Here is a 14,191-nt window from a genome sequence, read left to right on the forward strand (position 1 = left end):
TGTTTGTGGCACTTACTACAGCCACCAGGGCGGGTTGGTAATCCATGCAGGGCAGGTTCCGGTAGGCCGTGCCTGTGCTGCTTGGTGGTGTGATGTTAAGCGCATGGTGCAGATAGGCAGGATGGAGGGGGGAGATGGTGATGTGTGGAGCTAAGATGGGAGAGAGGAATAGGAGCCAAAAACATACAACCAGAAAAGAGTGCTAGGGGAGCTTCCCGTTGGAGTGGAGAGATGAGAGACTACGAAATGGAGAAATGCAAAAAGGGGAAAAAGAAGAAAGAAAAGAAAAGAATGAATAAATAAAGATTAGAAGGAAAAAACAACAACAAAGCTCCCAGGGATCCCACTGGTGAGGTATGAGGTCTGGGAAAGTTGTTCCCAGGTGGTGTAGTACAGCCTGGCTAGAAGGCGTGGAGGAATTCAGTGTCAGGTATTCAAGGGACGGGAAGAGAAGGAAGATATAGAGAGACGAGAAACTGAGTGATGAAGAAAGAAAAAGGGAAAAAGAGGAAAAAGAAAACAAAACAAATTAAAAAAAAGAAAAAGAAAAAGTAAAGCCCCCAAAAAACAGAAAGAAAAATAAAACACACAAAAAAAGAAATGTGCTCAGGGATCCCTCTGCCTGTCTGTGCAGGCTGAGGGGGCAGGTCCCAAGCTGCATAGCACTGCCCAGCCAGAACGGGCTCCCAACTCGAGAAAATGAAAACAATCAAACAATTCAAAACAAACAAAAGCCCCAGGATCCTGCCAGTGTGGCAGCCCAGACCAGGAAGCAGTTCCGCACTCGAACGGAGCTCTGCAGCCCCCCAGGAAGAAGCAAAGATGGCGCACGGAGCCAGGTATTTGAGTGAAAGGAGGGGGAAGTGGTGAGAGGTAAGGAAGAAATCAAAAGAAGGGGAAAAATGCAACACCAGCAGCCAACTAATGGCACTCAGGGAGTCGGTCAGTGCGGGCGGGTGGAATTCAAGCAGCCGGTGCTTCCCAGCCAAGAGACTGTGGCCGCATGATGCAGAGGAGGCTGAGTGGGGGTGAAGAAGGGTAAGGGGTGGGAAAGCATATATCGCCAATTACCAGTCGTTCTGTCTCCTGCTGGAAGCTCCATGAAGCTGCTTTCTCATACCCCCTATTTGCTGGTCCCTGATAGGAGTCCAAGATGGCAGATCCACGCTGTGTTAGCTGATAGGGGACCTCTGCATGAACCTCTCCTCACTCTCTGTTCCCTGTCAGTTTTCTCACTCCATTTGGAGCTTGGCTGAGTTCTTTATCTCTTCATTTGATGTTTTAGGGTTTCAGGATTGCTGTTTTCTCTGTTTAGTTTCTCGGATCTTTTCTGTGGAGGGACAGCATGGTGCTTCTGCCTGAGTGCCATGTTGCCAGAAGTCTCCTACTCTTTTTTGAGTGTTGTTTGTTTGATATATTTTTTCTATCGTTTGAGTTTTAGTTTGTGTCTTTAAGTCTAAGGTGTGTCTCTTGTAAGCAGCATATAGACGGATCGTGTTTTTCTAATCCATTCTGCCACTCTCTGTCTCTTTATTGGTGCATTTAGTCCATTTACATTTAACGTAATTATTGGTAGGTATGCATTTAGTGCTGTCATTTTGATGTCTTTTTTTTTGTGTTGTTGACAGTTTCTTTGTTCCACTAATTTTCTGTGCTGAGTTGTTTTTCTTTACGTATTTTCTTTTCATCTTTTTCATTGTTGTTGATTTTGTATTTGCTGAGTCTTTATGTTTTTCTTGTATTTTATTTTGATGTGTGGGATTGTTAGTTTCCTTTGTGGTTACCTTAATATTTACCCCTGTTTTTCTAAGTTTAAACCACTCTCTTATTTCTTTATATAGCCTTGTCTTCTCCATGTGAAAGATCTACTACATTTTTTAGTCCCTCTTTTTTTGTTTTAATGTTGTCATCTTTTACATATTGACGTCTGTTTCCCTGTTCTCTGTGTTTTAACTTTGATTTGTTTTTGTGTCTTCCCTACCTGGGTTCATATCTGGTTGCTCTGTCCTGTGTTCTAGTCTTGGGTTGTTATCTGATGTTATTGATTTTCTAACCAGAGGACTCCCTTTAGTATTTCTTCTAATTTCGGTTTGGTTTTTGCAAATTCCCTAAATTTCTGTTTATCTGGAAATGCCCTAATTTTGCCATCATATTTTAGAGACAGTTTTGTTGGATATACAATTCTTGGCTGGCAGTTTTTTCCCTTTAAGGCTTTATATATGTCATCCCATTGCCGCCTTCTTTGCATGGTTTCTGCTAAGTAGTCCAAGCTTAGTCTTATTGGCTTTCCTTTGTAGATAACTTTTCATTTATGCTTTGTTGCTCTTAAAATTCTCACTTTATCTGTGGTTTTGGCCAGTTTGATTATAATATATCTTGGTGATTTTCTTTTGGGATCTACCCTGTGTGGGGTTTGATGAGCATCTTGGTTAGATACCTTCTCATCTTTCACAGTATCAGGGAAGTTTTCTGCCAAAAAATCTTCAACAGTTCTCTCTGTATTTTCTGTTATCCCCCCGTTCTGATACTCCAGTCACTCATAGGTTATTCTTCTTGACAGAGTCCCACATGATTCGTAGGGTTTCTTCATTTTTTTAAATTCCTTTATATGATTTTTCCTCAAATAAGTTGGTGTCAAGTGTTTTATCGTCAGTGTCGCTAATTCTGACTTCCATTGCCTCAATTCTGCTCCTATGACTTTCTGTCACGTTGTCTAATTCTGAAATTTTTTTGTTAATCTTCAGGGTTTCTGTTTACTGTCTCTCTCTGCATCCTTGCAACCTGTTGAATTTGTCGTTTATGCTCTTCTCTAATCTTAAATTCCTCCATTGCTTTGTCTGTGTGTTCCTTGGCTTGGTCTGTGTTTTGCCTGATCCCCTTCCTGATCTCTTGAAGAGTTCTGTGTATTAATCTTTTGTATTCTACCTCCAGTAATTCCAAGAAGTTCTCTTCCTCCAGAAAATTTCTCGATTCTTTGTTTTAGGAGCTTGGTGAAGCCATCATGGTTTGCCTCTTTACGTGATTTGATACTGACCATTGTCTCTAAGCCATCAATAAGTTATTATGTTTATCGTATGTTTGCTTACTGTGTCCTAGCTTCTTGTTTTCTTTTGCTATGCCCAAATAGGCTACTCATGTGAGCTAGTTTGATTATTGGCACCTTTGAAGCTCTAATGTCCTGTCAACAGGTGGGTAGATCTGTTACCAGTTATGTGAGCCCAAGAGTCCATTTACTTTTCTTGTATGGATTCAGCTCAGTTGTCCAGGTAGTCGGTCACCAAGTGTGTGGTGCAGGCTCTCACCTACAGTCCTAAACGGGCAGGGGTGATTGGTGTAGGCACAGGTATCTGGCTGCAGTAGGGAGTTACGCACTGAGCAAGGCAGGGGGCTGACAGCTGCCCCTGAGTGTCTGGGAGGAAGGCATGTTCCTGTTCCCTAGAATGCGCCGGTGGGTGGATTTTGCAGCTGAACTATGGGCACCCAGTGCTGTTGGCTTTAAGGACTGGGAGGCATCACTTATTCTTAGACCCCTATCACAGGTGGCTAAGTGGCGTGGGTGGAGCCACCAGTCCTCAGGCCCCTGATGTGGGTAGGTGAGGACCCTGCTTAATGAGCAGAGTGGTGAAATGGCCCCACACAGGTCTGTGCAGGGGTGAAAAGCATTCAAAGTCTGTGGACCCCTTATGCCCGTGCCTAGGCAAAGGAGCTGCGCCTACCCTAAGTTCTCAGCTTAGCAGAGCTGGCAGATTATTTATTTCTGTTTGTTAATTTGTTCCCTCTCCAAGGCCGGGAGAATGGCTCAGGGCACGTGATGGGTCCTTACTTCTGGCCCAAGGGACACAGCAATGGCTGAAGCCAGCAGGGGACCTGGTGCAGAGCGGGGAGGGAGCAGGTAAATGGGAGAGAGATTTTTCCCAAAGAGGGTGTTTTTTGATCCACACAGTAGGTCAGACACATGTACTTATCTTTTGTTGATTGAGCACTGCTTTTCACTGGTTCTGGAGGGTTGAATAGACTGTCCACCACTCGGTCTCTCCCAGTGTGGAAAAGGTGTCCCCTAGCACTACTGCTTGCCTCACTGCGTGCGCTGGCTGTAGGTTTGCGCTGGTTCAGGTGTGGCAACCCCTTGCTACTTTGAACTGTCTTTCCCTCTCCCTGCTGCTCAGTCCAATTCCTCAATTCCTCAACTTTGCCTTTGATGTTCAGATCTCCTAGATTGTCATATATAATCGATATACTTGTTTTTTCGGGTCTTTGTTATAAGAGGGACCACAGGAAGCATCTGACTATGCTGCCGTCTTGGCCCCGCCCCCTCTTAAGTGTTAAAGGTGATCAGTAAAATTTGTAAGAACAGGATCTCTCAACTTTGGCACTATTGACATTTTGGGCAGAATAATTCTTTGTTGTGGGGAGCGGTCCTGTGCTTTGTAGGTTGTTTAGCAACATTCCTGGCTTCTACCCAGTAAATGCCAGTAGCACCCCTCCACAGATCCCGACAACCAAAAATGCCTCCTGGCATTGTCATGTGGGGTGGAGGGAGGGTGTCGAAAAATTGTCCCCTGTTGAGAACCACAGGTTCTTGAAAATTTCTAATGAGAGGTTATTGTAGTTGGCCATTATGTGATGATATCTCTTATTCTCATTTATGCTTTTTGAGGGGAGGAGTGACTTCTGCTTGAAAGACACATTTGATTCTAGAGAGAGATTTACAAAAGCTGTGTTTTCAACCATTTCCTCTCTCCCTCCTATCACTGATGAGGTTAACACTTCCATTTATTTTTGTTCACTTCCCAGGGTCTTCTTTTCCTTAGTTTTCTTGCACTCTCATTAGTTTCATTCTGAATACCTCTGGGTATGCAATATACCTAGGCTGCCTTTGTCTTTAAGGGGAAGATACAGATATGAAAAGGCAAGATTCTGGAGGAAGCAGGACAGGATCATATCAGGAGCACTGTGGAGAGATTAGCTTTAGTCAGAGAAGCCCTTCTCCTGAGACAGTACCACTACTGATGATTTCTTTCTTGGAATTCCATCCTCTCATGACTTTCCTGGTTCTGCTTTTATCTCTCTAGGTACTTTTCTTAGACTCTACTTTTCTTTCTTTTCTCCTTTATTTGAACTCCCAGGTTAAAGCTTATGCTTGATTAGCCACAAGACTCTTTAAGAATTAACCTCATTTACCCTCATGGATTTAACAATCACCTTTGTATAGAAAATTTTACTGTTTGTTTTTCATCATAATCTTAGAAAAATATTAAACTACAATTTGAGTGCCTACTCTGTGTCACACATTTTAATTACAATATCTTTAATTATTAAAAATCATTCTCAAAGTAGGTATTTTTCACTCTGTTTTTACAATTAAGGGTCCAGGAAGTTGAGACTAGTCCATCCTCATAAGTAGCAGAGAAAGGATTTTTGAACCAGGATCTCCTTACAAAGCCTTTGTTCTTTCCTCTATACCAGGGATTGGCACACTATGGTGGTCCTCAAACCAAATCTGGCCCACTGCCTGTTTTTGTAAATAAAGTTTCATTGGAACATAGCTATGCTCATTTGTTTACATCTTGTCTTTGGTTGCTTTTATGCCACCAGCAGCAGAGTTGAGTTGCTTGAGTAGTTGCAGCAGTATCCGTATGGGATATCAAAGCTAAAAATATTTACTATCTGGCCCTTTGCAGAGAAAGTTTGCTGACCTGTTCTCTATACCGTGCTGCCTTCTTCCGAAGCTTTAATTCCACATCTCTGAGTGGAAGCTCTATTGGATTTTATTCTAGTGCCTTAGAACAACCTTTTTATTATGTTCACCAGTTAAGAATTAGGACAGGGCATATGTGCAAATGGTTTGTCTTCTTCCTGATGTCTGCGACATCAGATGAGTAGATGACATCTGGAGATAGAATCATTTAGAGCAGGAGTCGGAAAACTAGGGCCTGAGGGCCAAGTCCTGCCCTCCACCTGTTTTTATAAATCAAGTTTTATGGAACACAGCAATGTCCATTTATTTATCTACTGTTTATGGCTGCTTTGGTGCTACAACAGCAGTGTTGAATAGTTACAACAGAGACATTATGGCCCACGAAGCCTAAAATACTTACTGTCCACCTCTTACAGAAAATGTTTGCCCCCAGAAGAAAACATTCTTTGATGGTTATGAGAGTGGTGAGGGAGGGTGAGGGTTATTCACTAACTAGATAGTAGACAAGAATTATCTTAGGTGAAGGGAAGGACAACACACACTACAGGGAAAGTCAGCACAACTGGACTAAACCAAAGCTAAGAAATTTCCTGAATACAACCAAACACTTCGAGAGACAGAGTAGCGGGGGTGGGGATCTGGGGACCATGCTTTCCGGGGACATCTAGGCCAACTGGCATAACAAAGTTTATTAAGAAAATGTTCTGCATCCTATTTTGATGAGTGGCATCTGGGGTCTTAAAAGCTAACAAGCGGCCATCTAAGATGTATCCATTGGTCCCACGCCACCTAGAGCAAAGGAGAATGAAGAACGCCAAAGACACAAGGAAAATATGAGCCCAAGAGACAGAAAGGGGCCGCATAAACCAGAGACTGCATCAGCCTGAGACAAGAAGACTAGATGGTGCCCAGCTACCACCAATGACCACTCTGAGAGGGAACACAGCAGAGTCCCTGATGGAGCAGGAGAAAAGTGGGGTGCAGAACTCAAATTCTAGTAGAAAGACCGGACTTAATGGTCTGACTGAGATTGGAGGAACCCCAGAAGACATAGCCCCTGTACTCTTTGTCAACCCAGAACTAAGACCATTCCCGAGGCCAAATCTTCAGACAAAGATTAGACTGGACTATGGGACATAAATGATACTCGTGAAGAGTGTGCTTCTTAGCTCAAGTAGATACATGAGACTAAATGGGCAGCTCCTCTCTAGAGGCAAGATGAGAAGGCAGAGAGGGTCAGGAGCTAGTTGAATGGACGTGGGAAATCTGGGGTGGAAAGGAGGAGTGTGCTGTCACCTTATAAGGAGAGCAACTAGGGTCACATAACAAGGTATGTATAAATTTTTGTATGAAAGACTCACTTGAATTGTAAACTTTCACTTAAAGTACAATAAAATTTAAAAAAAAAGAAAATGTTTGCCAACCCCTGATCTGGAGGCATCTTCACTCATTTATCTGGCAGTTGATGTTGGTTCTCAGTTGACCAGAGCACCTCCATGTGGGCTCTCCACACAACATGGACTTTCTCACAGCATGGCAGTCTTAGAATAGCTGGATTTCTTAAACAGGGACTCAGAGCTCCAAAAGCAGAGTCTCAGCAAAAAAGGAAGAAACTGAAACACCTTTTCTGACCTAGTCTTGGCAGTCATACAGTGTCATTGTACCACATCCTGCTGGTTACAAGGAAGTCACAAGCCAATGCAGATTAAAGGGGAAGGGATATAGACTCTATTAAATGTGAGGAGTGTTAAAGATTTTACGACCGTTGTTTAAAACTGCCACAGACTTTCCACTATTATCTGAAATTCAACATATGATCATTCCACAAATCAAACCTCTCTTCAGATTTTTGTCTCTTGTTCAATAGTACTATTATAATTTCAGTCTTCTAGGCTTGAAAACTTAATCACCCTGTTTTATTTTTCCCTCAAAACCCAATCACTACCACAATTTCATTTTTTTCCCCGTTTTTTGGGTATTACTTTTATTCTCGCTATTATCACCAGACCTTCCTTATCTTTACCCTTAAACCACTGTAGTAGCACCCAAAATGCACTCTCACTAGTCTATTCCAATCCACAGTGTAGCATGCCATGCAGAATAGTGTGTATGTATCCTTTAATCTGTAGATTTTATCAATTTATCAAGGTATCCGTTACCCAAAAAAAGCTTAATAACTACATGTTAGGGGTTCACAAAACCACCTCCACCTCACAGGGCTTGTCATACAGTTGTGCTTATGGCGAAGCTTTATTACAGTGAAAAGAGTACAGTAGAATCAGCAAGGGAAAAAGACAAGTAAAGTCTGGAGAAATCCATGAGCAGGCTTCCTTACGCTCTTTCCCGCCTATGAGGGGACACACAAAGCATGCTTCTTTCTCCAACAGTGAAAAATGCAGTAACAGGTGTGCAATGTTTCTGCCCAAGGAAGCCCACTAGAGGCTCAGGGCCCAATGTTTTTATTGGGAGCTGATCGTGGAGGGAAGTCTCTGGGTGGTACAGTTAATGTGCTCAGCTGTTAACCAAAAAGTTGGAGGTTTGAGTTCACCCAGAGGCATCTCAGAAGAAAGGCCTGGCAATCTACTGCAAAATGAGCCACTGAAAACCCTATGGAGCACAGTTCTACTCTGATACTCATGTGGTCACTGTGAGTCAGAATCCACTCGATGGCAGCTGGTTTTCTGGTCACATAGGCACCCTTTGCCTCACAGTTACCAAAATTACAGACTCCCAGAAGGAAAGCAGGTGTTTAACATAAACCTCATTGTTTTCGCAAACAGAGTAGGCATGGTAAACCACCCTTACCAGTTAGAGAAAGGTGGGAACTCTCTCCAAAATCTAAGTTCCTAGCTGCTAGTCAAGTGCCAACCTTGCAAGCAGGCTCTTCTAAAAATAACAGCCTCAGGCCTGCTATGTTACCTCTTTTCTGCACAAACCATTTCCCTGCACATTCCTGACATGGTCTCTTTGCTCAATTTATTTCATGGCTGGTCTCCTCCCATCTCTTCTCTGTCTCAATCCTGTACCTCTTATGGGACCCAGTTCAAGAACGCTCTCTCATCTCTCCCCTGCTCCTTATAAGGAGCTGGTACTTCATTCCATCTCTTAGGGATCATTTTTCACTGAACTCGTTTAACACTCACAGTGCATACCACTTATCTGGCCCTTAGCCTATAATATCTTATATTTTTAATATTTTCGTATCCATGTGGCCTCACATGCTATAGTGCAAGCCTTTAGGTTAAGCACTCTTATGTGTGCCCCTATAACACCCTGTGCATCCCTTGATCATCACATACCTCCCTGTATTATAGTTGTCTGTAATTTTTGCTTCTTGAGAGCTGGGACCATATGAAGTGCAGGGCCTAGCGTTGTCTCTCCCATTATTGTCATTGTCGTGTGCTGTCAAGTTGATTCACAACTGTATATGACAGAGTAGAACTGCCCCATAGGCTGTAATCTTTAAGGGAGCAGATCGCCAGGTCTTTTCTCTGCAAAGTGGCTGGAGGGTTTGAACTGCTGACCTTTTGGTTAGCAGCTGAGCACTTATCCATTGTACCACCAGAACTGCTTGTCTCTCCCATGATGTTGTTTTTGTTGTTGTGTGCTGTCAAGTCATTTCCAACTCATAGCAACCCTGTAGGACAGAGTAGAACTGCCCCACAGGGTTTCCAAGGAGTGGCTGGTGGCTTTGAACCGCCAACATTTTGGTTAGCAGCTGAGCTCTTAACCACTGCGCCACCAGCGCTCCATCTCTCCTATAGTAGGCACTAATTAAAAGTTTACAGGAGCTAAACCTCTTTGTATCCCCCACCTCATCCAAGCAGAATGTCTTACATTCTAATAAATATGGTTGCTAAAGAACTCAAAAGTTATTCATATCATGATAAATCACTAAAATTATTTTCAAGTAAATTTTTCCCTTTTAAAAATTTCTATTCTTTGTATTTTAATTACTAATAGTAACGTAATACATGTGCTACATTTGGTTTTCTAAATGTCATTATGATCTCACTGGATCTTCCTTTTGTCTGTGGCAGGGTGCAGACTCATCTGAGCGTATCATTGCTCCCATGCGATGGGGCTTGGTCCCATCTTGGTTCAAAGAAGATGATCCTTCCAAGCTGCAATTCAATACTACCAACTGTCGTAGTGATACCATGATGGAGAAGCTGTCTTTCAAGGTAGGTACCTGGTCTAGGGAAAAAGCACATATTCTAATCTTGTTTCTAACAGAGCTATTAGTGCCCTTGTATACCTGTGAAATAAAATAAGGTTCTCTTTGGAACCTTCTTAAGGTTACAAAGAATGTTCCCAGTTGTTAATGTTGAGTGGTATTCCATTTATTACTGCGTAACAAACCATGTCAAAACTTAGTGGTTTAAAACAACAGTTTATTATTATTATCTCTCATGTTCTGTGGATTGACTGGGTTCAGCTGGTGTTAAAAATGGCATGGTGGTGTCATCTGACCTAACTTCACGAGGGGGAAGGAAAATCAAGATCAACAGCCCAAGACTGATTCCTATAAGATGGAAGTCAAGCATGCCTCCTCTCTCTGCCATCTTTACCAATTCTGATACCAACTGTCCCTCCTACAGCACTCTCTGCTTCTCTGCTGGATTCAATAATTCATTGCAGTGGCCACACAGAAGTCACAGACCATACTCACAAGTATGGGGTTTATTAGGAAAGTAACAGGTTACAATTCAGGTTCAGGAATACTCAGGATACACTTCTTCAGTCAGGACAGCCTCTTCTCAGCGGTGCCCGCAGGCACAACTCTCTCTGGCCCCTCAGCCTCTGCCCTGTTCAGACAAGTGTTACAAAGCTGTTTTAGCTCTGCTGATAAGTGCCCCGAGGCACCCCACTCCTCCAGTAAGCCTTGGCCTGAAGGTGCTCAGCTCTAGCTCTGTGAGTTCACAAACCTAGCTCCACCAAGTGCCCAGAGGCACCCTATTCCACCAGCAAGCCTCCTGCCCAAAGGCACTCAGCTTTCTCACTCTGTACCCTTGGTGGGCTACAGTTACCTTACTTGCACAGTCCCACACAATCACTTGGGTGGGAGTTACAAGACCACAACAAGAAAGGCCACACAAAAGCAATTCACTGCACACAACTGGACATTTCTCACTTGGGGTTTCTTATGCAGTTGTAATCAAATGGCAGCTAGAGCTGGATGTCCAAAGTGGCTTCTTCACCCACAGTCTGATACCTCAGCAGGGCTGGCTAGAATGACTGGAAGCCTTTCCACATGTCCAGCTTGGCAGCCTCAGGGTAGTCAGCCTTCTTACATGGTGGCTGGCTTACTCCAGAGCTCACAATCCAAGAAAGCAGGCAGAAGCTGTAGGAGCTGCAAAACTTTGTGACCTAGTCTTGGATGTCACAAGAATCACTTCTGCTGCGATCTGTTGGTTATACAGAGCCAGCCCAAATTCATTTTCAGTGGGGACTACATAGAGTATTATGTAGTCCCTAAGTCAGTGGAGGGAAACCCTGGTGGCATAGTGGTTAAGAGCTACAGCTGCTAACTAAAAGGTCGGCAGTTCGAATCCACCAGGTGCTCCTTGAAAACCCTATGGGGCAGTTCTACTCTGTCCTCTAGGGTCATTATGAGTTGGAATCAACTGGATGGCAATGGGTTTAGTTTTTTGTTGTTTTTTTTTAAGTCGGGGGGCCAGCTTAGGAGACTAGCCACCATAAGTGTCAGTTATTTGTTAGATAAAGAGCTGGTTGCTTTTATGTACATATTCAATCTTTTCAATGTCAGCATAACTGGGTGCTGTTATCACCACTTAATGCATAAGCGAGGAAGAGAGAAGTTAAATAACTGCTCTAAGGTCACACATTGGTGGACCTAAGATTTTAACTCAGATCATGAAACATGGTTATCACTAAGATAAGACCATATCTTGCTCACGTTTTCCCTTAGGTCCCTCTGGGAAGGGGAAGACGCTGTGTCGTTCTAGCAGATGGATTCTACGAGTGGCAAAGATGTCAGGGAACGAGCCAGACGCAGCCATACTTCATCTACTTCCCCCAAATCAAGACAGAAAAGGTAACGGCAGCAGCAGAACTCATGGTAGATATTTGAAAAGGATAAGCAAACAAATTAATCCAAGGAAGGCATTTTTTTCTTCCCTCACAAAGTTTTATTTTTTAAATAACAGCTTTATTGAGATATAATTCACCAAAAAGTTCACCCTTTTAAGGTGTACAGTTCAGTGATTTTTAGTATATTCACAGAGTTGTGCAGGTATACCACACTATCTGATTTTAGAACATTTTCATTACCCCCCCACCCCCGCCGCAAAAAAAAAACCCTGTACTTACTAGCAGTCACTCCCCATTTTCCCTCTTCCTCTGTCTCCTGGTAACTATTAATCTACTTTATGTCTCTATGGATTTGCCTGTCCTTGATAGTTCATCAAATTGGAATCATACATTATGTGGCTTTTTGTGTCTGGCTTCTTTTACTAAGCATAATGTTTTTGAGGTTTATCTGTGTTGTAGCATGCGTCAGTACTTTATTCCTTTTTATGGCTGCATAATATTCCATTGTGTGGATATACTGTAATTTGTTTATCCATTCATCAGTTGATGGACATTTGCTTCCACTTTTTGACTATTATGAATAATTCCTCTATGAACATTGATGTACATGTTTTTGTTTGAACACCTGTTTTCAGTTCTCTTAGGTATATATCTAGGCGTGAGATCGCTGGGTCATGTGGTAATTCTGTGTTTAAATTTTTGCAGAACCACCTAACTGTTTTTCACATTCCCACTAACAGTGTATGAGGATCAAATCCATTTTTTCCACTTCCTCACCAACGCTTGTTATTTTCCCTTTTTTTTTTTTATTATAGCCACACTAGTGGGTGTGAGTTTGTATCTCATTGTGGTTTTGATTTGCATTTCACTGTTGACTATTGATGTGAGCATCTTTTCACGTGCTTAATTAGCAACTTGTGTATCTTTGGAGAAATACTTATTCAAGTTCTTTGCATATATATATATATATATATATATATATATATATATATATGATTTATTGTGTTTTTGGTAAAAGTTTACACAGCAAGTTAGGTTCCCATTTGACGATTTCCACTGAAATTATTCAGTGACATTGTTACATTTGTCACAGTGTGGCAGCATTCTCTTTAATTGTGTTCTCGTTATGCCTTTTGTCTATGTTTAGTTGTTTGTCTTTTTGTTGATGAGTTATAAAAAATTTATATAGTCTGGATACTCGACACTTACCAGATACATGATTTGCAAATATTTTCTCCCCATTCTGTGTGTTGTCTTTTCACTTTCTTGACAGTGTCCTTTGAAGCACAAAAGGTTTTAATTTTGAAGTCTAAATTTGTCTGTTTTTTTCTTTTGTTGCCTGTGCTTTTGGTATCATATCCAAAAATCCATTGCCAAATTCAGGGTCATGAAGATTTTGTCTTATGTTTTCTTCTAGGGTGTTTTTAGTTTTTAGCTCTTACATTTAGGTCTTAGATACCTTTTGAGTTGATCTTAATATATGGTGTGACATTCCCCTTGAGAACATGAACAAGACAAGGATGCCCTTTATCACCACTCCTATTTAACATTGTGCTGGAAGTTCTAGCTAGAGCAGTAAGGCAAGAAAAAGAAATAAAGGGCATCCAAATTGGTAATGAAGAAGTTAAACTGCCCCTGTTGGCAGATGATATGATGCTGTACATAGAAAACCCTAAAGACGCCACGAGAAAACTACTGGAACTAATAGAAAGATTCAGCAGAGTAGCAGGATACAAGAAAAACATACAAAAATCAGTTGGATTCCTATACACCAATAAGGAGAATGATGAAAAGAAAATCAGGAAAACAATACCATTTATAATAGCCCCTGAAAAAATAAAATACTTAGGAATAAATCTAACCGGGGATGTAAAAGACCTATACAAAGGAAACTGCAAAACACTACTGCAAGAAACCCAAAAGGATCTACATAAATGGAAAAACATGCCATGCTCATGGATAGGTAGACTCAACATTGTGAAAATGACAATTCTACCCAAAGCAATTTACAAATACAATGCAATCCCCATCCGAATACCAACAACATTCTTTAAAGAGATAGAAAAAATAATCATTAACTTCATATGGAAAAGGAAGAAGACCCAAATAAGTAAAGCACTACTGAAGAAGAAGAATAAAGTAGGAAGACTCACACTGCCTGACCTCAGAACCTACTATACAGCTGCGGTAGTCAAAATAGGCTGGTACTGGTACAACAACAGATATATTGACCAGTGGAACAGAATTGAGAACCCAGATGTAAATCCATCCACCTGCGGTCACCTGATCTTCCACAAGGGCCCAAAGACCATCAAATGGGGAACAAACAGTCTTTTTAACAAATGGTGCTGGCAAAACTGGATGTCCATCTGCAAAAAAATGAAACAGGACCCATACCTCACACCATATACAAACTAATTCAAAATGGATCAAAGACCT

At 41.9% G+C, this 14,191-nt stretch overlaps 1 protein-coding gene across 4 annotated transcripts in view; it reads left to right on the forward strand.

Moving 5' to 3' along the window:
* Nucleotides 1-14,191, forward strand: part of HMCES (5-hydroxymethylcytosine binding, ES cell specific) — a 42,400-nt gene that overhangs the window by 6,953 nt on the left and 21,256 nt on the right. For 3 of the 4 annotated variants that reach the window (XM_023724854.1, XM_023724896.1, XM_004368388.3), the window contains 2 exons: nucleotides 9,739-9,882; nucleotides 11,631-11,756. In XM_023724854.1, coding sequence (XP_023580622.1) covers nucleotides 9,739-9,882; nucleotides 11,631-11,756 — 270 coding nt within the window. The remainder of the gene's footprint in view (nucleotides 1-9,738; nucleotides 9,883-11,630; nucleotides 11,757-14,191) is intronic. The other variant, XM_023724809.1, reaches the window with a different exon arrangement.

The sequence above is a fragment of the Trichechus manatus genome, unplaced genomic scaffold (genome assembly GCF_000243295.1).
Source record: "Trichechus manatus latirostris isolate Lorelei unplaced genomic scaffold, TriManLat1.0 scaffold00001, whole genome shotgun sequence".
Taxonomy (NCBI): Eukaryota; Metazoa; Chordata; class Mammalia; order Sirenia; family Trichechidae; genus Trichechus; species Trichechus manatus.